We start from the raw sequence: 22325 nt of genomic DNA, 5'->3' as shown, positions 1-22325 counted from the left end.
GGGAGGTACAGTAATACCATTCGACCGTAACTGCACCAGAAATGGACAAAGACCATTCGTGGTTGTATTTGGGTCGTACTGTCATACAGGCCAACGCTGAACCACTCCATTGGGTTCAGTGTAGTGTGAATGAAAGCACTCGACACACAGAACAGTCTTATGCAGCATTTAACACCGTGGGCCATAATTATTGCATGAAAGTGTGCAAAGATGTATCTGTAACAGTCAAACGTCACCTTCAATGTCACGTTTTCCACATGCCCACTGCTTTCATCCATCTGATCCAGAACCCTAACAAGAAAAAGCACTGAAGGAGAAGTTGACTGCCACAGAACTCACGTCTGATACAGTAGCTGTGTGTTTGTGCTGTTCTATTTGCTCCCTGAATATGTCAAGGTGTTGTAGGGCTATTGATGATAATGTGATGCGGCAACAACACATATTCTGAGGAGACACAACTACAAAATGATACACAAAGATTCAATAACATGTTTTATTTTTTTTTCCTTTCATATTCTTGTTTTTTTTTTCTTCCCATATAAAAAGTGTCAGTAATTGACATCAGTCAGAAGTTTGAGAAAACCTCGACACTTCCTCTCACAACCACCTCCAAATAATGTACCATTCCATATCATCATCATCACCATCATCATCTTCCTCCTCTTTATGTCAAACAATCATTTCAACTGTCCAACGGTCTCAATCCACCCTTAGAAGAATGCAGTACTTTACTGGTTTTAGTAAACAAAAATAAAACGGTAGAGGGTCCAACCCTCCAGTTTGAAAATAAAAAAGCTGCTTTTTGCACTGGTTAGGTTCCCCCCCAAAAAAGGGAACAAGCACAGCTACAAACTGCCTGTGTGTCGACCGCAGTCGGTCCAGTGAGGGTCGCCTGGCTCCCTACGAATGGGAATCGAGCGACCCTTAAAGAGAGAGAGAGAGAGAGAGAGAGAGAGAGTCATTCTGCTCGCCGAAGAGCACTTCTTTAAAATTTCATAGAGATTACAGAAGAGGTATTTATTTAACTGGTAAAAATTCACAATCCAAAGCTTCGAAAGTGTTAGCACAACCAAGATCTGGGGATGAGCGGAAGACAAAGACAGGTGAGGTTAGGACAACCGGAAGCACATCCCCATGGAAGACCTGGTTTTCTAGCTTACTTTTTTGTTTTGCTTTCTTTTTTTGTCTTTTTTTTTTTTCTCTCTTTCAGGACAAAGCTTCTTTACCAGAAACAGAACAACAACATCAACAAAAATGATTAACACTCACGAAAAGAGCTACAGCAGAAGCAAAAAGAAGTCTCGTCCTTCAAAGTGCTTCGCTTTTTTTTGACGCATGAAATTCCAAGACTTTTTTTTTTTTTCAATATACTTTTTCTGTAAAACACACTCGCGCGCACGCATGCACACACACACGCACGCACGCACACACACACACACCTCCACATGATAATCATCACAAACACAGACTTGCGCATACAGAATGGGTGCATACGTACAAAGTCAAACTAAATAAGGGCTCAGACAGTGTTCTTTTTGAGTTTTTCCACACCTCTTCGTTTTCACACACTTCTTGGGTTAGCTTACACAAACAGGTCATAGGAGGGGGATGGGGGGGGTGGGTGGGGGTAATGCAGTGGATTTAGGATGGATAGGGGTTCGAGGGTAATTCGCAGGGAGGTCGGGGGTCAATATGACCCCCTTGTTTACATGAGAGCAGCAGCATCAGCATCCCTGCATACTGTGCTGGGTATATTCAGGCACACTTTAACACCGCCCAAGTAATGCTTTCATCTCCAGTTACCGCAATAACAACAACAACAACAACATCATCATCATCATCAACCACAGACAATAACAACACCTTGTCTTAATACAAAAAAAATAAAAAGATATTAAGGAACAGAAATAACAGTGACTACATGATCGAGTGCAGACTGGTTGCACTGCTTTCTGGAGAATCGCTGGGGTTTTTCACACTTAATCAGGAGATTTCAGTGACATCCACTGAGGTGTGTTGGAATACTGGAAGGTTGGCCTATGCCTCCTGTGTCAATCCTCTAGCCCAGCGCAGACTCCCTACAGAAGAGGAGTTTGTTCCAGGCTGCCCCCTCATGGTGAGTTTTGGCACTGCGGGCATTGAGGACAGGAAAGCTTTCCACCAGTGGGGTTCAGATGACATTTTTCTCTTTTTAAAGTTCTTTCTTCTTTTTTTTTCCCTCTTCTTCTTCTTCTTTCTCTTTCATTTGTTCTGTCCATCTTTTCCACATCCAGCCATCACGAGGACGAGCTTCGTCGTGACAGGGCACCTTTCGACCCTTCCTCTTTTTTGTTTTCTTTTTCTCCCCCCCTCGGTTTTCTTTTTTTCTTGAAGTGTCCCACAAGAGCAACAACAACAACGACAGTAAAAAGACAACGATAAACGCCGAAAGCACTTCATGTCATGTAGCGAGTGATCGCTCTCAGAGCGTAGAGCAGTTCTGCCTGCATGCGCGCTTCCATAAGAAGCAGATTAACGTGGACCTGGAGAGGAGAGAAGAGAGGAAAGAGAAGAAAAAAACTTAGTACGCAACTTTCTCCACAAACATCTAAAAACAAAAACGATATGCCGATGTCAAGGCCACTGTAGTTCTGGAAAAAAAAACACCCAGGGGCCAATTGCTGCCCCCCGCCCCTCCTGTCCCCCGTCCCCTGTTGGCCTCTCACCTTCTCGGAGTGCTGGAACTGCCTCCAGAAGCTCTCATACATTCGTTTGGTGGTCTTCTCAGGGTTACACACCATGGTCTTGATGTAGACCTTAAAGCTGCGGTCCAACAGCTGGTTGATCTCCCCGTAGTCGTAGTCATCATACCTGTGAGATGGAGAGAGAGAGAGACAGAGTCGGTCAGAACCACCGCTAAATCACAACCTTTCCTCTACCCACGCACACAACGTTATCACAGTCCGACTGGCAGTAAGCGATGTTTGTGCACTAATTGCCACATCGTGTCTGGATCTTGTACTTTGTTTCGTGTCGTAAGACCCCCCCCCCGCTTTAAATCCACGCTTCGATTTAGAGCTGGTTTTCGGAAAAGTTTTTTTTTAAAGCCGAAGCCACTGACTGACCTGATGCCGAACATGCAGTGGATGTAGTTCCAGATGGCCCTGCGCAGCATGGAGGTGTCCACGTCCTTGTGCGTGGCCATGGTGTTGTAGGTCAGGGTGTACGCCATCTGGAACTTCTCGTCCAGCAGCTGACCCACGTCCGGGTAGAGGCGGTTGACCAGAGAGTAGCCGTGGTCCTCCCAGCTGTAGTCCTGAGGAGAGGAACCAAGGGGGCTTTTAAAACACCAACGTCAGGCTAATAACCTGTCTAGGTGATCGGTGCCAGTCTGCTTCAAGAGATGGTGTGTGGGTGGGGCGCTTAGTGGCGTAGCACACTAATGCGCATACCACGTAATCGCAAGGTTCCTGGTTCGATTCCGACCCTCGACCTATCTTGCATGTCATCCCTCCTCTCTTCTTTAATCTCTACTGTCTCTATCCCAATAAACCATATTTATATAAAAAAGAGATGGTGTGTGTGTACCGTACCTGCACTCTGAAGGTGGGCACGTGTTCCCCTCTCCTGGAGAAGTCCTTGTAGCCGTAGCTGGGGTCTTCGAAATGACGCGACACGTCTCGGGACGGCACGCACTCTTCGTCCTCGGCCGTGGCCACCAGCATGCTCTCGGTCTTCTCCCTCTCGAAGCGCGTGGCCATCTCCTCCTGGCTGGCCTCCTCGTCGTCACGACACTCCTGCAGCTGCTTCATCTTCTCCATCAAGACCTCCACCTCGCCGGAGATCTCCATGCCCTATACACACACACACACGTTCTGGGTTAGGGATAGGGTCGTACATAGGGCAACCACCACCACAGAGCCCTCTCACCGCACGTGACGTCACACGAACCGTCCCACAACCACATTCTTTTGATATCTCTCTCTCACACACACACACACAGTTTCCTTCCTCCCCAGCTGCTCACCTGGTGGTTGCCGAACATCTCCTCCAGGTGGTTGGCGTGGCCGTTGCCGTTGGCGATGTCGCAGACGCAGTATTGACTGAGGGAGGGAGGTCTGAAGGTGTGCCCCCCGTTACTGTGGATCTCGGGGCTGATGCCGCAGCCGAAGGTGAAGGAGGCCAGGGAGTGGTAGTGTGTGAGCAGGACCACGGCGTGGATCAGCTCCGCCAGGGACCAGCTGTGCTCCTCCGCCTTCAGCAATTGCTAGAGGAGGGGGATGGGGGGGGGGGGGGGGGGGGGGGGGAGGTGATAAATGTCAGTCAAGACATCCATGATAAGTGTCGATGATGAGGAAACCACAAAATAAAAAGTTGTTGTATCTCGTCATCAATCTACTTCTACCTACATTCACCTCTACCACCCCCCCCCCACCCCCCACATTGCCCTCTCCCCTCCCTCTGCCAAACACTTTCATAACCAACCCATGTCCCCAGAGCTGCCAAGTTAAACAGCTGCCCATACTCTGGCCTCCACCCGTGATCTCAGCCGGTTACATGAACCCCCTCCCCCAAACCCCCGGTGTGTCCCCCTTGTGTCCAGCCAGTTACGGTCAGTAACGTCACAGTGTCACCGATCCGTCCATACCTCGATATGGCCTTTGGTGAGGAGCCAGGGCCGGTGGGCCAGGATCTTGTTGAGCTCCCCCAGGTGCTGCAGCTTCTTGGGGGCTCCGTCTAAGCCGTTCAGCCACTTGGGGTCCCCCCCCACCTGGAGGAAATCGTTGACGTGCAGGTTGACCAGGTAGGAGCATTGGTGCCTGGCCGCAGCCTGCGGGGAGAGAGGAAGGGAGAGAAATGTGTCACAGTGTCCCAAGAATGCAAGTAAGTTATGTCTGGTTGTGGGCTAATCTGCCTGTGCGGGAGGTAGGGGACTTAGATTGAAGACCCATCTCTTCAGGCTATATCTTAACTGTCCCTCCTAGAGACCTCTTCACCCCCCACTACAAGTTTCTCTCCTGTAAATAAATTAAAAAAAAAAAATCTTCCTTCTTCTAGCATTGTGACTGCCTATGGCCCCCTGGTCCGAGCATGGATGACTTTATCTTATGATGACTGATGGATAGATGATTCACTTACTGAAACAAATGTATTTGTTGCAAGTCGCTTGGGATAAAGGCATCTGCTAAATGCCATCAATGGAAATGGAAATAAAATGTGTAGTGCCTGTACGGTGGAAGCAGTGTAGTGTAGGGGGTTAAGTGTAACGTAGGAAGAGCAGGTGGTAGTGTCGTGTCGGGGTTCGGGTAGAGGACTCACCATGATGCCTATGTAGTGCCGGTAGTGCAGGGACAGGGGGCCGTCCATTTGCAGCAGGTAGTGCTGCGTCCGCAGGAAGCTCTCCAGGTACTGCGGGTGGAAGCCCATCACCAGGGAGATGTTGTCAAGGCGACCGAGTGCGGCGAAGGCGTCTTCGAATATAGATTGTGTCCTGGCGTCCACTTTACTGACTTGGAGGATCTGATGGCGCAAAAAAGAGTGGCGATGGATGAGGGCAAGGTTAATGACTTGTCACATGTGTTTTCCTTGTGTCTCGACTGAAGTAAATACAGTGGCTCTCCGTACCTCTTTTTCAGGGATGAATCTGCTTGGTCCATTTCCCAGTGGTCTCGGGATCCGAACCCCTAAGTCCTGCAAGACACACAACAGAGTACAAAAACACATTTAACATAGCTGCAAGGGGCTGGATGCATTTGGTCTGTCAATGGTGCTCATTTATTTTGGTACCAGTGAGATATTAGGGCTTAGAAAGGGGCAAGGAAAAACCCTAATTGTGGCTTTTAGTACCATTTTGGCAGCAAGCCATTGCCATGTAATATTGTACATCCTGCGGGGTATCGTTTTACCCCCCCCCCCCACACACCCCCCCCACACCCTCGCTCTGCAGTCAGGTTTGCGCATTGCAAGTGCCTGTGCAGCCAGAAACCCAATTCCCTTTGTTTCAAGACTGCCCAGGACCTAGAAATCATGTCAAAAATGCACAAAGCGAATGCTTCAACGAATGTATCGATTTATCATGCGTGCAGCGTGGCTACAATTCGCAGTCTGATAATGGATCCATGACGAGAAACAAAGTTTCTACTTGGAAAGGTTGACAAAGTATCTGCTCAAATAAACTAATGACCAGAGAATGAGTGACATAAAAAAAAAAAACTGCAAACTGTCAACTCATGGCGAGCTGTCCCCTAGTGGCTCGACAGCTCCGTTCCTGTCCCTTGGCGCAGCACAATGAAGTTGTGAATGAATGACCTAGAGCTGGGAGGCGACGAGCATTCGAAAGCAATAATCTACAGTCTTATTCAAAGACGAGCCTAAATAATGTACACAACATGTACCGAACCTCCTAGAGAGAGAATACCTAAATGACCAAAGACCTGCAAAGACATCTAGAGAGATGACAAGCAGCGCAAAGTCTTCCAACGCGTCGACAAGGTTCCGACACAAAAGAAAAGACTGCACTGCAGTTCCTTCGCTCGCAGCCACAGAAAAAAGTCACCCGACAGACCACGAACTTCTTAACAAATGAACATTCGAAATTCCAACGGTGATCTGGAATGACAAACACATGCAAAGCACTGTCAAAGGAATTTGCCCTTAAAAACATTCGCATTTTTCCTCTTACCTTTTTGCTAAGCCGCTCACAATGGGTGCATATGTTAAATAAGTCTGACACTGAAAAAGAATTATTTTCCATGGTTTCTGTAGTTGCTGTTGCGTGCCTCATATTGCGTCCTCAGTGCGATTTTATGTTTTTTTGGGGGGGGATATAAAAAAAATATATAAACGTCTTTTAAATGGCTGTTTCCTTTCTCGCTTTGTTCCTTGAGACACCGGGATAAAGTGCTCTCTTGTCAGCTGTTGCAGCCCTACAGCAGAAAACCGTTCTTTCTCTGCGCATACACTCGGTAAATAAGCTGAGCTCCGCATGATTGACGTGCGCAACGGCCAATCCCATGACGAAAACAACCTCCATTCCGCCAATGGCATAAAAGGGGACGGAGGAGGAGGAGGAGCGAACCGTGAGGAGAGAAGGGTCTAAACGTGAGCAAGCCCCCCCCGCCCCCGCCCCCCCCCCCCCCCCCCAAGAAAACATCATCAATAGTGCGTCTCTCCTTTTGTTCCCTGCTGCCATTGATCATGGTATTGACAATTCCTTACTGGCTAACACCGTTCAACCACATAGACCTCGGTTAGTATGGATTTATATGCAAATAGTTTAGTTCAATTTGGAAATGACAGAAATCAATCAATTAACATGACAACACTCAGATCGCTAATTATGTGCATAATCATGTCTCACATGTGTCACAGTGACACTGATATTTGCATAGAATGTGTCCCCAAGCTGTCCCCGTCTCGTTGAAAACAACAACCAAGACGTGATTAGCGTGCAGCAGCAAGTCCTTCTCTGTATTGTACAGGGGGGGGGGGGGGGAGACGAAAACAGAGCCCCCTGCAGGACTCCTTGTCCGGCCCAGGCTCAGTAAACAAGGAGCCTTGTCAGCCTCCCTCCTCTGTCAGAGGGGCTGATCATCACTCAGCGGGATACCTGCACGACCTGCGACAACAACAACAGGAAATCAATCCCCGCTTTCCGCTAAGCCCCATCACACCACAGATAAACCTGTCCTAAGCCAATCAGAGCAGTCAAAGGACATGTCTGAACCTTATGAGGAAGTACAGATAAGGACAGCGGTGTTTATGGTTTTATTCTAAACCGTCAATAAACACGAGAGGTCCAATCTGGGGATGGCGAGGCATCCTTGTACAGTGTATGGACAGTACAGGTGGTTTGTTTTGTAAAAATAAATAAATAAATAAAAGGAATTCTCGCAGTCCCACGAAAGTCGACAGTTGTCATGTCTGATTGAATGAACGAATGGTCTTATAAAGCGGATGCTTTAGAATGGTTGCAACATCGCCGGGGCCTGAGTCAAGTGTGTTCCCAACCCTGGGGGTGCCAATAACAACCTCACTACAAGCACATTGCACAATGCACAACGCGCTGATGATTTTAGCCCCGTCTAATAATACATTTCAACGCGTGGGGGGGTGGTGGTGGGTTGGGGCGGTTGTTAAGCAAATAAAAAAAACAAAAACCTGACACACAAGTTATATTGGGTACCGATGAGGAGGTGGTGGTGTGAGGGAGCCAGGTCGTTGTCGCCACCCCAGGGCAAGCCACGCCAAGCCGAGCCGAGCCCCCTGGCACTCTGTTTAAGAGCCTGCCTGCCTGCCTGCCTGTGCCCTGGTCAGTTTGGCACTGGCCGCAAGTCCCCCCCCCCCACCACCCACCCCCCACCACTGACAGATAGCACACCATTCAGCAGGTTCATTGTGTGGTCCTCACCCCACCCCCACCCCCTGTTCTCCCCCCCCCCCCCCAGCTCCTCTCTCCCCCCCACCCCCCTCTGATCACCCCGGGGGAGAGGGGGCTGTGCGGTAAACATGCCCCCGGGGCTGGAGTCAGCAATCTGCTGGGAAACAGCAGCACACAGTGAGCCCCCATGGCTCAGCAAAGTTGCAGAAGAGGCTGGTCAGCGTTCGGGCTTACGACACCACCTTTCACATAAAAGACCGCTAGGCCAGGGCCCCGGGCTCCCGGCCCCTGGACTGGGGCCCAAACACCATTGTCAAGAGTGCACACACCACCCACTCTGGGGGGCTTTACTGTACCCACGCCAGGGGCAGTGTGGGGGGGGGGGGGGGGTGGGGGGGGGAGGGGTCATCATGATGATTAGTTCTAAACGGGTGGGAGACTTTTGGGAAACCCTGCAGAGATTGTATCAAGCCGTTTCTCACGGTGCAGAGACCATCTGATAGTGGAGCTTCTTGAGAAGGAGTCCTGGCCAGATCTCCATTAGCTTAGCTTTACTGTACATTAGCCTAGCTTCGCTGTGTATTAGCCTAGCTTTACTGTACATTAGCCTAGCTTCGCTGTGTATTAGCCTAGCTTTACTGTACATTAGCCCAGCTTTACTGTACTGTAGATTAGCATAGCTTCACTGTACATTAGTGTACTGGCTTCACTGTACTGTACATTAGCCTAGCTTTGCTGTGTATTAGCCTAGCTTTACTGTACTGTATAACTAGTGCCTGGAGTGTTACCTGGTCAGGTCACAGGGTCAGGAAAAACACCTATCCCAAGGTATAAGAAAAAAAGCAAGGTTTTTCAAGTTCAACTCGTCTCTCCACTGAGTCTGAAATGAGCTATTAGAATGACCACCGGTGTTTCAGGTTGGACACCGGCGCCCATGACATCATGTCAAACCCAGCTCTATCCAATACTCCACAGAGACTGACTGGCTGATGCACCGCCAGCACACATAGGGAGCTGGCAGGCAGAGGTACAGTAGTGTTGCAACACATCAGATAATCTCACATGCAATTGTAGAAACCTACTGGGAATTCTTTCTTTCCAGGTAAGAATGATTTTGAACCTGAACGTCTTCAGATTACCCAGAAATATTCCATGTTCACCTCACAAATTCCCAGTACAGGTATACGTGTTATTAATAGTTTGAACTTGTTCTAAAACGTCATTGACGAGACGAAACCCCAAAAGAAAGGAGCAAGCCTAAGCCTGAGTGAGGTTTGAAATCAAGCCCAAGTTTGAATGTTGAATATTCTAATTTCTCTAAATTCAACAACTTGTTTGAACTTTGGTCATTAGAGTTTGGTTGTCATTCCTTACATTTGACTCAAGGGAAATTACAATGTTATTAACACGTTCATAATACAAAACTATAATACACAATTGATATATTTCAAAAGTAAAAAGTCAAACTTCTCCTTGGAAATGAATCAAAACCAACACATTTATGGTTTAAATAATGCATAATACAGCAGTTTTTAAAAGGTATCATTGTAGATTTTGTATATAATGTACAGCATTGCAGCATCACATGTTTTATGTCTATGATATATTTTCTGTTAAACTGTCAAAGACTTCTCAAAAAGTTTACAAGGGAGCCAACAGTTTTTTAACGGAGCAAACTGCTAACTTTTCAACTGCTTTTTCTAATAAAGAGGAGGATAAAAGTCAAAGAGATTAAACGAGAGCGGGGGAAGCCAAGCTAAAGCCCAGCACATATGTGCCCCAGAAGTGGCTGCTGTGTTTTTCACATGCAATGAGTCGAGAGCAGAGCGCAAAACCACAAAAACGGTGGGGATGTTCAACAAGTGGTAGAAGTTCCTCCTAACCAGTTCAAACCTGACCTATCACTTCAGAGAGAGAGAGGAAGCAAAACTCTCTCGCACAATGACATAAGCCTAGCAACAGGCTTCCACCAATCACAGGGCAGAACAACAGTTACAGGGTCCAATCTTTTTTGCTCTCTCTCTCCCCCTCTTGTTCCTCTGAAAGAAAAAAAAAAAGAAAGAAAGAAAAAAGTTTCTGCTAGAGCATGAAGTTGTGTGCACAGACATATTTGGTCTATATAATAGAGACTCATTCGTTTAACCAACAAATCCACACGACTGTAATTTTTAAAGAGCCAGTTCAGTGTGTGTGTGTGTGTGTGTGTGTGTGTGTGTGTGTGTGTGTGTGTGTGGACCCGGGGGGGAAGCGAAATTACTTCCATCTTCACTGCAAACACAAAACCATATGCCCGCAGCTTTCGCCAGAGCTTCACAAAAACAACCCTGAACTTTTCCCCCCCCACATCAACAGTGTCTGCGTACACTCCCCTGCTCACTCTGTTCCTCTCACTCTTTTCATGTTGTTTAAAGTCGGAGGGTCTCGAATGTTTGATAAAGTCTGTTTAAACTTAGAAGGCGGAGGAGGAGGAGGAGGGGGTGGGTGTAAATAAATCAAACACATAAATTAAATACATATATACACACACACAATCCAGCGGACTCTTCTTCATGTGCAAACTAAGAGTGAAAACTGCACGCTTAAGTAGGTGTCTCCCCCCCATCCCCCCACCCCCCCTCTTTAAACATGAAACATGGCTCTTGCTAGGAGCCTGACCATTTGATCACTAAGCAGTTAACGCAGAGGCTAAGACCTGGCATAACAGTGCAGGGTTAACCCTTCCCTCCCCGCCCAGGCCGACTGAGCTCCTCAACAATGAAGCCACAGTACTGTAGGGTTCAATCCCTCATGCCTAGGAACATTGAGCTCTCACACTTGTCCAAATATGCTCACTCTAAGCCCTCCATAATTGTGACTGTTTGCTTACTTGCTTGCTTGCTTTCTCGACTGTATTTGCGCTGCTGTTAAATCCTCAATATTCACATGTGCCGATGGTCAGCATTGGGGCTGCCTATGGCCCCTGGTCCGAGCAGTGATGACTTTATCTGATGATGACCAATGGATAGATGATTCACTTACTGAAACAAATGTATTTATTTTAAGTCGCTTTGGATGAAGGCGTCTGCTAAATGCCATCAATGTAAATGTAAATGTCTGAGGTGTAGGCCTCGGTTAGTGTGTGTGCAGCGACAACTGTGTGTTTCAGAGAGAAGGATAATCCTAAAAACAAGTTTTCTATTCGAGGTAGCTTCGGTAATGTGGTTAAAACGACTTGGGGAGAAACAGGTGGGATAAGACGACCATTGAGATCATCTAGGCTAGGCCACTTTTTTTTATTTGATCCTTTCTCCCACTCCCCGCCCCCCTCCCCCGTTGTCCCCCTCTCCCCATCCTTCTCCCCCCTACTCTGATCTTTGTGTATCCTGGCGTGCTATCAGAGTGGCGAGGCCTCGCCAAGCGCCGGCTTTCCTGAGCAGAGAGGCGCGGCCTGAGACCGACCGAGTCCGGCACCAATGTGCGCACACACACACACACACACACACACACACACACACACGCACGCACGCACGCACACGCGCGCACACACAGGGAGGAAACCGCTTTCCCTGGATTCCATGAAGTGGAGCAGAACGAGAGAGAGAGAGCGAGAGAGAGAGAGAGAGAGAGCACACTAAAAAAGCAAAGACTAGGGCCTGAAGAGAAGGAGGGAGAACTCTGAGACAAAAGAAAAGAGAACTTTTCTGAACTGGACTGTGTGTGAGTGTGTGTGTGTGTGGGTGTGTGTGAGTGTGTGTGCGTGTGGGTGTGGGTGTGTGCACTCGCCCAGTGTGAAAGCCGCACTCTTGCTCTTTTCTCCGTTGAATTCCACTGGAAAAGGCGTGGGCCCTGTGCAAAACCTGTGTTCACGTGAGGAAGGCCCAGTTCCCGGGGATGTTATTTTAGCAGGCAGAGAGCGCAGCTGTCACAATACAAGTAGCCCCAACCGAGAAGACCACATACAATAACACAGAACACAAAACCCTCCCAAGCTATGTTTAGCCTAATATAAAAACACAGTGCCAATATGAATAGACCCCCCCCCCCCCCCTTTCCAACAATGTTACCCCCACCCCCCCCACCCTCCTATTCCTTCTCAGAATTTTAGTATATATGACTTGTGCCAACTTAACCCCCAACCTCCCCCCCATAATGTCTCCTTCCAGCCCTCATAGGGCTCACCTCTGGGAACTGTGGAAGATACCATTGTGCTTCGCCGCAGAGGGGTGCAGCGAAGAGGAGTTCAAAGGGTAACCGTGCTGAGAACAGAGAGGGGGGTTGCTCCTGAAAACAACCGTTTGTTCGTCGAAAGATAAAAAAGATCTCCGACCCGCTAAAACCCCGCTCCGAATCCTAACCCCGCACTGCTTATCAGGGGGGGAAAACCCGCAAAGCTGACCTTGGGGGGGGGGGGGGGGGCGACTCTCAGATCCCAAAAGTAGCCAACCCCCCTGCAGGGTTGCCATCATTGCTGCGTGCCTCGCGCCACTCTGTCCCCCCCCCCCACCCTCCCCCCCTCCAGCTGTTATCCCTCTGGTGAGAACCAGACTTTGCTGACTGGACAGAAATGAGTCAGCTCTCTGGGAGTCGGTCCAAAAAAACCTCCCCGATCGGATGATGATAATAACCCTTCATAAACCCCATCGTAACAGATCCGACCTCTCACCTGTGATCCGCGTCCGTGGGAGAGCGAGAGAGAGAGAGAGAGAGAGAGAGAGAGAGAGACATGATTCACTCCCTAAACTCTTTTATAGAGTCTACCAAAAAAAAAACCCACACAAACAGCTTCGCCGGCCAACGATTCAACCCCCGGGCCTTAGTGTTAAGAGTTAGTGCCCCGTAATCAGGAGGTGGAGACACAACCTTGCGTATCCAAAACTGGCCGAACCTCAACTTGCTCAGCCGCCCCGCGACGCCTGCAGAAAATAGGGCGTTATCATCGGTCTGTTTGTATAACCAAAAGGAAAGAAAAATATAAGGGAAGTCAATGAAGGTCTTTGTGTGAGAGAGACTGGGAGAGCAGGTAGCCAGTCATCCACCCCAAGGTTGGAACATGTCTTATGCAAGTGTGAAAGTGTGCAGGTATGAGACGGGGAGGGCAGCCCAGGTCTAATCCTGTCTGAATGACTGGCATACTGGCCACAGCTAGCAGACAGACAGACTGACAATGCATCATATCATAGATATTATGGAAAGGATCCGAGACAAATCCTCTCTCTCTCTCTCTCTCTCTCTCTCTCTCTTGTTGGTGCCAGACGGGCTGGTCTGATCTACTGGGATTTTCACACACAACCATCTCTACAGAGAATGGTCTGAAGAAGAGAAAATATCCAGTGAGCGGCAGTTCTCTGCAATTGAGCATCGTTTAAATGCCACAGCCTACCTGAGTATTGTTGCTGACCATGTCCATCCCTTTATGACCACAGTGTACCCATCTTCTGATGGCTACTTCCAGCAGGATAACGTGCCATTTCACAAAGCTCACATCATCTCAAACTGGTTTCTTGAACATGACAATGAGTTCACTGTACTCCAATGGCCTCCACAGTCACCAGATCTCAATCCAATAGAGCACCTTTGGGATGTGGTAGAACGGGAGATTCGCATCATGGATGTGCAGCTGACAAATCTGCAGCAACTGCGTGATGCTATCATGTCAATATGGACCAAAATCTCTGGGGAATGTTTCCAGCACCTTGTTGAATCTATGCCACAAAGAAAATAATAGCAAGGTGTACCTAATAAAGTGGCCAGTGAGTGTATATATATATATATATATATATATGCCATTTAGCTGACGCTTTTATCCAAAGCGACTTCCATTGCAGTGAGTGCATACATTTCAGTATATATGGTCCCAGTGGGAATCAAACCCACAACCTAAGCGTTGTTAGCGCCATGCTCTACCCACTGAGCCACAGAGGACCTTCTCTACCTCTCCCTCTCTACCTCTCCCTCTCAACCTCTCCCTCCCTCATGCTAGGAGTTATTTGACTATTGTTTCAGGGAGGACGTGATACAGGGTTTAGAGGAGAGAGGACGTGATATGGCCTAATCATTGTCCCGGTAACTGTCTCTCTCTCCCCCCCCCCCCCCCCCCCCCCCCGCGTGTCCCGTTTCCCTCATGAATAGGCCATGAGTCCCCGGCCGGTAGAACAAAAAACCACCGGCAAAGTCTTGTTTGAATGCCCCGTTAATATTTAATTGTTTATGAAATGCCTGTTTGTTGGAGCAGAAACTCCACCTAATTCTGTCCTCCCTCTCCCTCCCTCTCTCTCTCTCTCCCTCCCTCTCTCTCTCTCTATTTCCTCATCGACAACCGTCGTTGCCTCAACATTTCCACACATGAAATATGGAAGGCGGGAAATTTACAAGCCAAGGTCACGGTATCTACCTAGGCCTTCGTTTATAGAACAGTCGTATCAAGGGCATTGCTGTACGCACCCGAACGTCCTGATTCACTTGGTGAAAAAACCCTGCATGGACACAAAAGCAGGGTAGCCTTGGCCTAACTCACACTTCTCACTCTGCCGATGGTGTATTTTGGAAATACACATTCTTCCGACAAACCAGTTTAGGAAATGCTTGCTTTGCATAGTGTCACAGAGACAACAGCTGGTATCTCCCATCTCCTAGAATACCTCTGTGTGGACCTGATACCTACCCTCATAACCATCGTCTAAGTGTGACTTTTGGGGTGTGTGTGTGTGTGTGTGTGTGTGTGTGTGTGTGTGTGTGTGTGTGTGTGACTATGGTGTGTTTGTGTGTGTGTGTGTGTGTGTGTGTGTGTGTGTGCGCGTGTGTGTGTGTCTGTGAGAGAGAGTGGTTGAGTGGACTGCCACAGAGATGTTTGCTCTGAGGTTAATCAATAACAAGAGCATAAAAAACCTGGAGAAATCAATGGGTGAAAAAAATCTTCCATGTGCACCTTTTGACCTCTCTACCTGGCTTCCATCTTTGGCCTGACTGGGGGATGAAGGGATGAGGCAGAGGAGGGGGGTTTCCACCATTGACTGGAGGGAGAGAGAGAAGGGAAAAGTAGAGTGAAAGAAAGGAGAGAGAGAGAGAGAAAGAAAGAAAGGAGAGAGAGAGAGAGAAGCATGCCTCATGGATAAGCAAACACCATGTGACCATGTGAGAGAGAGAGAAAGAAAGAAAGGAAGGAAGGAGAGAGAGAAAGAAGGAAAGAAAGAAAGGAGAGAGAGAGAGAAAGAAAGGAGAGAGAGAGAAGCATGCCTCATGGATAAGCAAACACCATGTGACATCATCGTTCAAGAGAATCTATAACTAACCATTTCCTGTTCAGAGAAAAATCAATGACTGTGAACACTAGATTACTCATCTATGCACCCGCACACCTGAAAAGGTACACACACACACACACACACACACACACACACACACACCCACACCCACCTAAAACTTAGCTTTGGGTGCACATACAAGAAGCAGGTGTTTCTCTGCACGTGTATTGATCAACACCTCAGTTCATCCTGTAGAGTTTCAGCCTTTCAAGAAAAGCCCATGGCTCAGCAAGAGACATCTATCGGGTTTCAAAACCCCCCACAAACCACAACCAGCCTGCCCCCCCCCCCCACCCCTCCCCAACCTCTCTCCCTAGATCTTCCAAACACCCCCCCTCCCCCTCCCAGCTCAGTGTTATTCCTCCTCCTCCTCTTCCTCCCCCTCCTCCCCCTCCTCTGTCCCAAACATGTTATTATTATGTTGTGGAACTGAAACCACAAATAAAAAACCAGCCACATCATTTAGTTACAAGAGAGGAGCAACAGGTCATGACAGAGGAAAGAAGACGCACGCACGCGCACACACACGCACGCGCACACACACACGCGCACACACACACACACACACACACACGCACGCACGCACGCACGCACACACGCACACGCCAACAAAACATGTTTTACAACAGTACACAATAACACGGAAAGATAGCTCGCTACAGGCTTTTGATGTCGCGCGCTACGCCGAAGAATGGTATGACACTCGAAGCCATGAACCACCACCCCCCCCCCTCCTCCACCTCCACCACCACCACCACCAGTATTCTCTAATGACCCGCTTGCTTTGCCAAGTCATGGAGCGCTTCTGGAGCAAAACAGTATCCACCTGACTGTTGCTGCCACCACCACCGCCACCACCACCACCACCACCACCACCAGCATAATGAGGAACTGAGGCCAACGGTACCTCCTCTAGCACTCACCCACGCATGAGAGAGAGAGAGAGAGAGAGAGAGGGGAGGAGAAACAGGTTCTGACAACACTTTAATTAAAAAACAAGTTACAAAATAAGAGGTGCGATGAAAAAATAAAACGAACTGCGAAGCCTGCACACAGACACAGACACAGACACAGACACAGACACACACAGACAGACACACAAAGAATGGGGGAAGTGTGAATACCTAAAGGTTATTGCAATGTATCTATTTGCTGAGTGGGTGTTTTGTTTTTTTCTTGCTTGTCTTTTTATTATGTTTCTTGTTGTCAACCAGATCTGTGGTTAGCTACCACTGCTCACTGCCTTTATATAGGTCAACATACCTATCCACCTCAACATACAGGTCCCTCTGAATAGAGTCCACCTCAACATACAGGTCCCTCTGAATAGAGTCCACCTCAACATACAGCTCCGTCTGAATAGAGTCCACCTCAACATACAGCTCCGTCTGAATAGAGTCCACCTCAACATACAGCTCCGTCTGAATAGAGTCCACCTCAACATACAGGTCCCTCTGAATAGAGTCTTTCTCAATGAAGCTAACATGGATAAATAAAGATTAGATCGATAATTGGGTTGAGTGTTTGGGTCTGCATCTCCCCTCTATCCTCCAACATTTAAGACTCAAGCGCATCTCCAATAACGTCTGTCTGTCTGTCTGTCTGTGTGTGTGTCTGTCTGTGTGTGTGTGTGTGTGTGTGTGTGTGTCTGTCTGTCTGTCTGTCTGTCTGTCTGTCTGTCCTCACCTACAGCGCCACCAATCTGTTTGTGCTTCACCTGTAGAGATGCCATATGCCACACACAAACCACAGAAGACTGTTTGTCTACATCCTTCTGTGTGTGTGTGTGTGTGTGTGTGTGTGTTTGAGCGCGCAAGAGCGAGAGTGTGCAAAGACACTTTTTCACCCCCCCCCCCCTCCTCCCATTTGTAAACCTTGAGAATAGGCTATATATGGGCCAGACTAGACTCAAACAATGACCATTGTAACATGTCTGCAGATGGATGCTGCCTCTGAATGCTAAGTGCTGACTCAGGGAAAGGTTTGATTTGAAAATCCAATGATCCATGATACTGTCTGTGTGTGTGTGTGTGTGTGTGTAGGTACCGTATTCTTTTGATGCACTAGAGCGAGGTGAAAAATCCGGTGACCCTTTGCTAACCTTTGCTGAAGCCCGAGTGGCTCCACGGTGGAGGACAGCCCTGCTGTGGTAGGGTGGTCCCACAGGAGGCCCACAGGAAAGCTGCACACAATACAGGGACCCTCCTTGAGGTAGACACACATGTACACACACACACACAATATCTCTCTTACATGTGTGCGCACAAGTGCATTCACGCACACACACACAGTCCCTCACATATGCACACATACACACACACACACAATATCTCTCTCTCCCTCTCCCACACACACACTCCCTTACATATGCGCACGCACACGCACATACACAGTCCCTCACATATGCACGCACACACACACACACACACAGTCCCTCACACACACACACACACACACACACACACACAAGCAGACAATGGACAGTGGAACTGTGCCATAAGGGAAGGCTGTTGTCCAGTCACTGGGCAACTGGGACAGCAGATGGTCATCTTCCCTCACACTAAAAACCAGTCTGAGGGGGGGGTGGGGAGGGTGGGGGAGAGAGTCACTCAGACACCAACCTAACACCCCCCCAGTATGTAGAAGCATAAAAGGAGAGAAGGTAACCCACTTTGTATTGAAGGTTACTGTCCCACATACATCCAGTCTAAGTGGAGGACCCCAAAAAACAAAACAAAACATTAAAAAAAAACTAGAAGGGAGCATACAACATACATGCTCGACATCAAACTGACGTTGTGCAAATGTCATATCATGCAGACGTCTCTGTATAGGCTGTGTACAGCTGACTGGGTGCCTTTCAACGCCCCGTGCAGCAGACTGTAAGAGAGAGAGAGAGAGAGAGAGAGATTGTGTGGATCTGTTTCAGGGGCCATAAGTGCACTGAAAAGGAAAAGTGGGGGAAAGGTCAGCTCCGAAATAAAATAAGAGAAAACAGGACGGAAGGTTTCAAATCCTGTTGACGAGTCGCTCCCCTCTCTGGAGGAAGTCTAGTTAGATGGTTGAGAAACGTGTTTGTGTACAGTGTGTTTATTTGTGTGTGTGTGTGTGTGCGCGCGCAAGAGAGACAGTATGCGTCAGTCTGTGAGCATCTGTGCGTGTATGTATGTCAGTGTGTGTGTGTGTGTGTGTGTGTGTGAGAGAGAGAGAGAGAGTATGCGTGTCAGTCTGTGAGCATGTGTGCATGTGTATATGTCTGTGTGTGAGTATATATGTCAGTGTGTGTGTATGAGAGTGAGTGAGAGTATTCATGTCAGTGTGTGTGTGTGTGTGAGAGTATTCATGTCAGTGTGTGTGTGTGAGAGTATTCATGTCAGTGTGTGTGTGTGAGAGTATTCATGTCAGTGTGTGTGTGTGAGAGTATTCATGTCAGTGTGTGCACATGTGTGCGTGTTGATCAGCAGACAGGCTCATGGTCCACAGCTCCTCTGCCTATGTTTAGTCACGGAGTGGAGAGAGACGAGGGCCGGGTCTCTCTCTCTCTCTCTCTCTCTCTCATCTTGCATAAATAAAGGCCTTATTGGTCGGCGGACGGCCGGCAGATGGGGGGGAGGGAGAGAGAGAGAAGGAGAGAGGGAGAGAGAGAGAAAGAAAGAGGGAGAGAGAGAAAGAGACGTGAACTATTTGTGCCTTGTGTCAAAGGAGAGCGCACAAAAAACAACGCGCCAGTGAATGAATGGGGCCTCTGTCTGTGTGTGTGTGTGTGTGTGTGTGTGTGTGTGTGTGTGTGTGTGTGAGTGTGTGTTTTCTTGCAGGAAAACATGTTTGGTTAAGAGAGTTGCAACACAGTGGAGGTATGGAAGAGAGATAGATAGATAGATAGAGAGAGAGAGATAGAGAGAGAGAGCGCTGGTCAGTGGTACGGTATATGGGTCAAGAGGAGGAGAGAAGGAAATAGTTGGAGTTTGGGTTTGTGTGTGTGTTTGTGTAAGCGCGTGTCGGTGTGTGTGCGCACGCATGTCTAACCTTTAAAAAACGAATAACAACACTTGAACACCACTGAACCCCCCCCCCCCCCGCCCCTCAAGTTGTTTTTCTTTTCTGTCAATCCATTTCTTTCACTCTCCCCCCTCTTCCTCCCTTCTAACACTCCCTCCCTCCCGTTGTCCATCGGTTTCTCCCGGGGCATTTTACGCTCTTTGATCCTTGTGTTTGTCAATGAGACAATTGGTGGAATGCGGTCGAAGCGCGGTTGAAGCACGGTCGACAGCGAGCCTGAGGGAGACCGCGTTAATCAGCCCAGTAAGTGAGAGCATCTTCAGAGCAGGAAAGGTGTAAACACAATCTGGAGAGTCTGTGCCGGTTAAGTCCATTCCATTAGGTTGGGGGCATTTTACGTGACCTGGAGGGTATTCTGACGCACGCGTGTGTGTGTGTGTGTCGGTGTTTGTTTGTGTGTGTGTGTCGGTATTTGTGTGTGTGTGTGTGTGTCAGTGTTTGTGTGTGTGTGTGTGTCAGTGTGTTGGTGTTTGTCAGTGTGCGTTGGTGTGTGTGTGTGTGTGTGTGTGCACGCGCGTCGGTGTATGTGTGCACGAGCGTCTAAACTTTAAAAAACAAATAAACACCACTTGATTGCAGATAACGGAGAGGAAGAAAAAAATAAAATAAAATAAATAAAAAAAAGCAACAACTTTTCAACATGATTCCACATGCACGCCGGCTCCAATCCAACCAGTTCACATGAGTCTTTCTCAGAACTACTTCTTCCCTGAAAAGCGCAATCTACACAACAATAAGCAGCCGCGGTCCGACGCGGTGGAAAACAACACCGGCTGCCAGCAACCGCTTGAGCAAGACAATAGCAAACGATTGGGAGAACTGAAGAGACCACGGAGGAGGAGGAGGAGGAGGAGGAGGCATAAACCAGGCTTTACATCTTCTGCCAACGACCCACCCTCCTATGTCTTCTCCTTCCCCCCCCCCCCCCCCCCCTTCTCTCCCCTCCTCCCCCCTCTCCTTTAGGGCACTGTGTTACTCCCCTCACACAAACAAGAGCTTTTTGGAAAAAACATGTCCTCAAACTCAGAGAGCGGGAGAGAGAGCTGGGGAGGGGGGGGGGGGGGGGGGGGGGGGGTTGTAGAGAGAGAGGGTGCGGGGGGGGGGGCTGGGTTAACCTATATAGCAGGGTATGCATTTCCCCCCGCCGTTCGTTCCTCCCTGCAGACGGAGATTCAGTTTGATAAATAGCAGGCCCCCTCCAAGCACCAGATGCTCAGGCTCAAACCCCAGCAAATTCACCCGGGCTAAAAACAACCCTCAGTCAGGCCCTCCACGGCTGTCCCACATACTGCCTAACCATAGAGAAGACACCGTCTGTGTGGATACCAGGCCAATGTAGGCTTCAATCCTCAGACTCGCCTGAGAGTTACACCCCCGATACAGAGCCTCTGACCCCAGCCAGACAGGGTCACACCTCCCACCTCCCCCCCCCCCCCCCCACCTCTGGCCAGTCCACCAGAAACAGCAAACATAGGCAAATCTGGCCTTTCAGACAGGATGAGTTCAAGGCCACATTTGGCTGTTTCGTGTTTGTGCCGCTACCATAAACACAGCTACTTGTCTATTATCAGGGATTGCTGGAGCGAAACAAACAAATTTCACTGACGTCAAGTTCTGCCCACACGCAGTCACTCCTATGGCTGAGTAATTGTACAGTCGGGCCCTTTGTGGAAAGGAAATGTGGAGAGCGGGAAAAAAGAAAAAATGTTTTGCACGCTTTTCTGCGAACACTAAAACCACTGAACTTCTTGAAAAGCATTTTCTTTCTGCCAGGGGGATTGCTTTTTAGTTTTTCTTTTCTTTATTTTTTTTCCCAGTGAGGGGCCTTTTTTAGATTGTTTAGTGTTTTGTGGGTTGTGTATAGGACAATGTTTGCTCTGAGGTGGACTTGTGCAAGTTTGTGTTTGAGAGAGAGAGAGAGAGAGAGAGAGAGAAGGGAAAGAAGCCGATTTTGTGGCCTGGGCGGGAGAGTGTTTGGGAACAAACACCGAGTTTGGAGAATTTAGTGAGAGGCTTGTTTGTTTAGGAGAGAGTGTTGGCGAGACCGCCAACACATGACCGCGTCTCACCCCACTCACCTCTCCATCTCTTCCTCGCCCGCCGACTCCTCTCGATCAGGCTCTCTCTCACACTGGGTTTTTCCATCCTCTTCTGTTTCTAGCTCTCTTTCTCACTCTGTTTTTCTCTCTCTCTCTCTTTCTCACTGTTTTTCTCTCTCTCTCTCTCTTTCACACTGTTTCTCTCTCTCTCTCTCTCTCTCAATGTAGGCCATCTGTGGGACACATTGGCTGTTTATGAGTGAGATTGAGAAGGCCAACGTCTGTGGCTCTGCGGGGGGGCTGGGGGGGTTCATGGAAAGAGCTATTTAAAACACACACGCACCATAAACCATCTCTACAGTAGGGGCTAGGGTGACTGGCAGTGCGTAAGTGTCTGAGTATCTCATGTACAGTCTGCGTGTGCCTGGATGTAGGATACGTCTGTGTGTGTGTGTTGTCGATTTTTTTTTTTTTAAATGTTGGCAGCCCCGCGCATGTACCCTTGTTGACATGGGACAGGTCCTGCAACATATATAACATGTAAATATAGGCCACCAGCTGATACCAGATGATGCTAATATGGATGAT

At 48.5% G+C, this 22325-nt stretch overlaps 1 protein-coding gene across 2 annotated transcripts in view; it reads right to left on the bottom strand.

Moving 5' to 3' along the window:
- Window positions 1–479: 479 nt before the first annotated feature.
- The window catches only part of sesn1 (sestrin 1), a 45279-nt gene continuing 23433 nt past the window's right edge, over window positions 480–22325 (bottom strand). The window contains exons 1-9 of one of the 2 annotated variants that reach the window (XM_083689001.1): window positions 6662–6905; window positions 5605–5670; window positions 5299–5499; window positions 4628–4810; window positions 4007–4246; window positions 3573–3833; window positions 3105–3295; window positions 2706–2850; window positions 480–2522 (exon numbers count right to left, since the gene is read on the bottom strand). In XM_083689001.1, the coding sequence (XP_083545127.1) occupies window positions 2436–2522; window positions 2706–2850; window positions 3105–3295; window positions 3573–3833; window positions 4007–4246; window positions 4628–4810; window positions 5299–5499; window positions 5605–5670; window positions 6662–6763 (1476 nt within the window). In that variant the 5' untranslated portion in view covers window positions 6764–6905 and the 3' untranslated portion in view covers window positions 480–2435. Of the gene's footprint in view, window positions 2523–2705; window positions 2851–3104; window positions 3296–3572; window positions 3834–4006; window positions 4247–4627; window positions 4811–5298; window positions 5500–5604; window positions 5671–6661; window positions 6906–22325 lie in introns of those variants that run through there. The other variant, XM_083689000.1, reaches the window with a different exon arrangement.

Source organism: Argentina silus (assembly GCF_951799395.1).
Source record: "Argentina silus genome assembly, chromosome: 17".
Classification (NCBI taxonomy): domain Eukaryota; kingdom Metazoa; phylum Chordata; class Actinopteri; order Argentiniformes; family Argentinidae; genus Argentina; species Argentina silus.
Note: the sequence above shows the minus strand (reverse complement) of the source record. Positions and strands in the feature narration are given on the sequence as shown.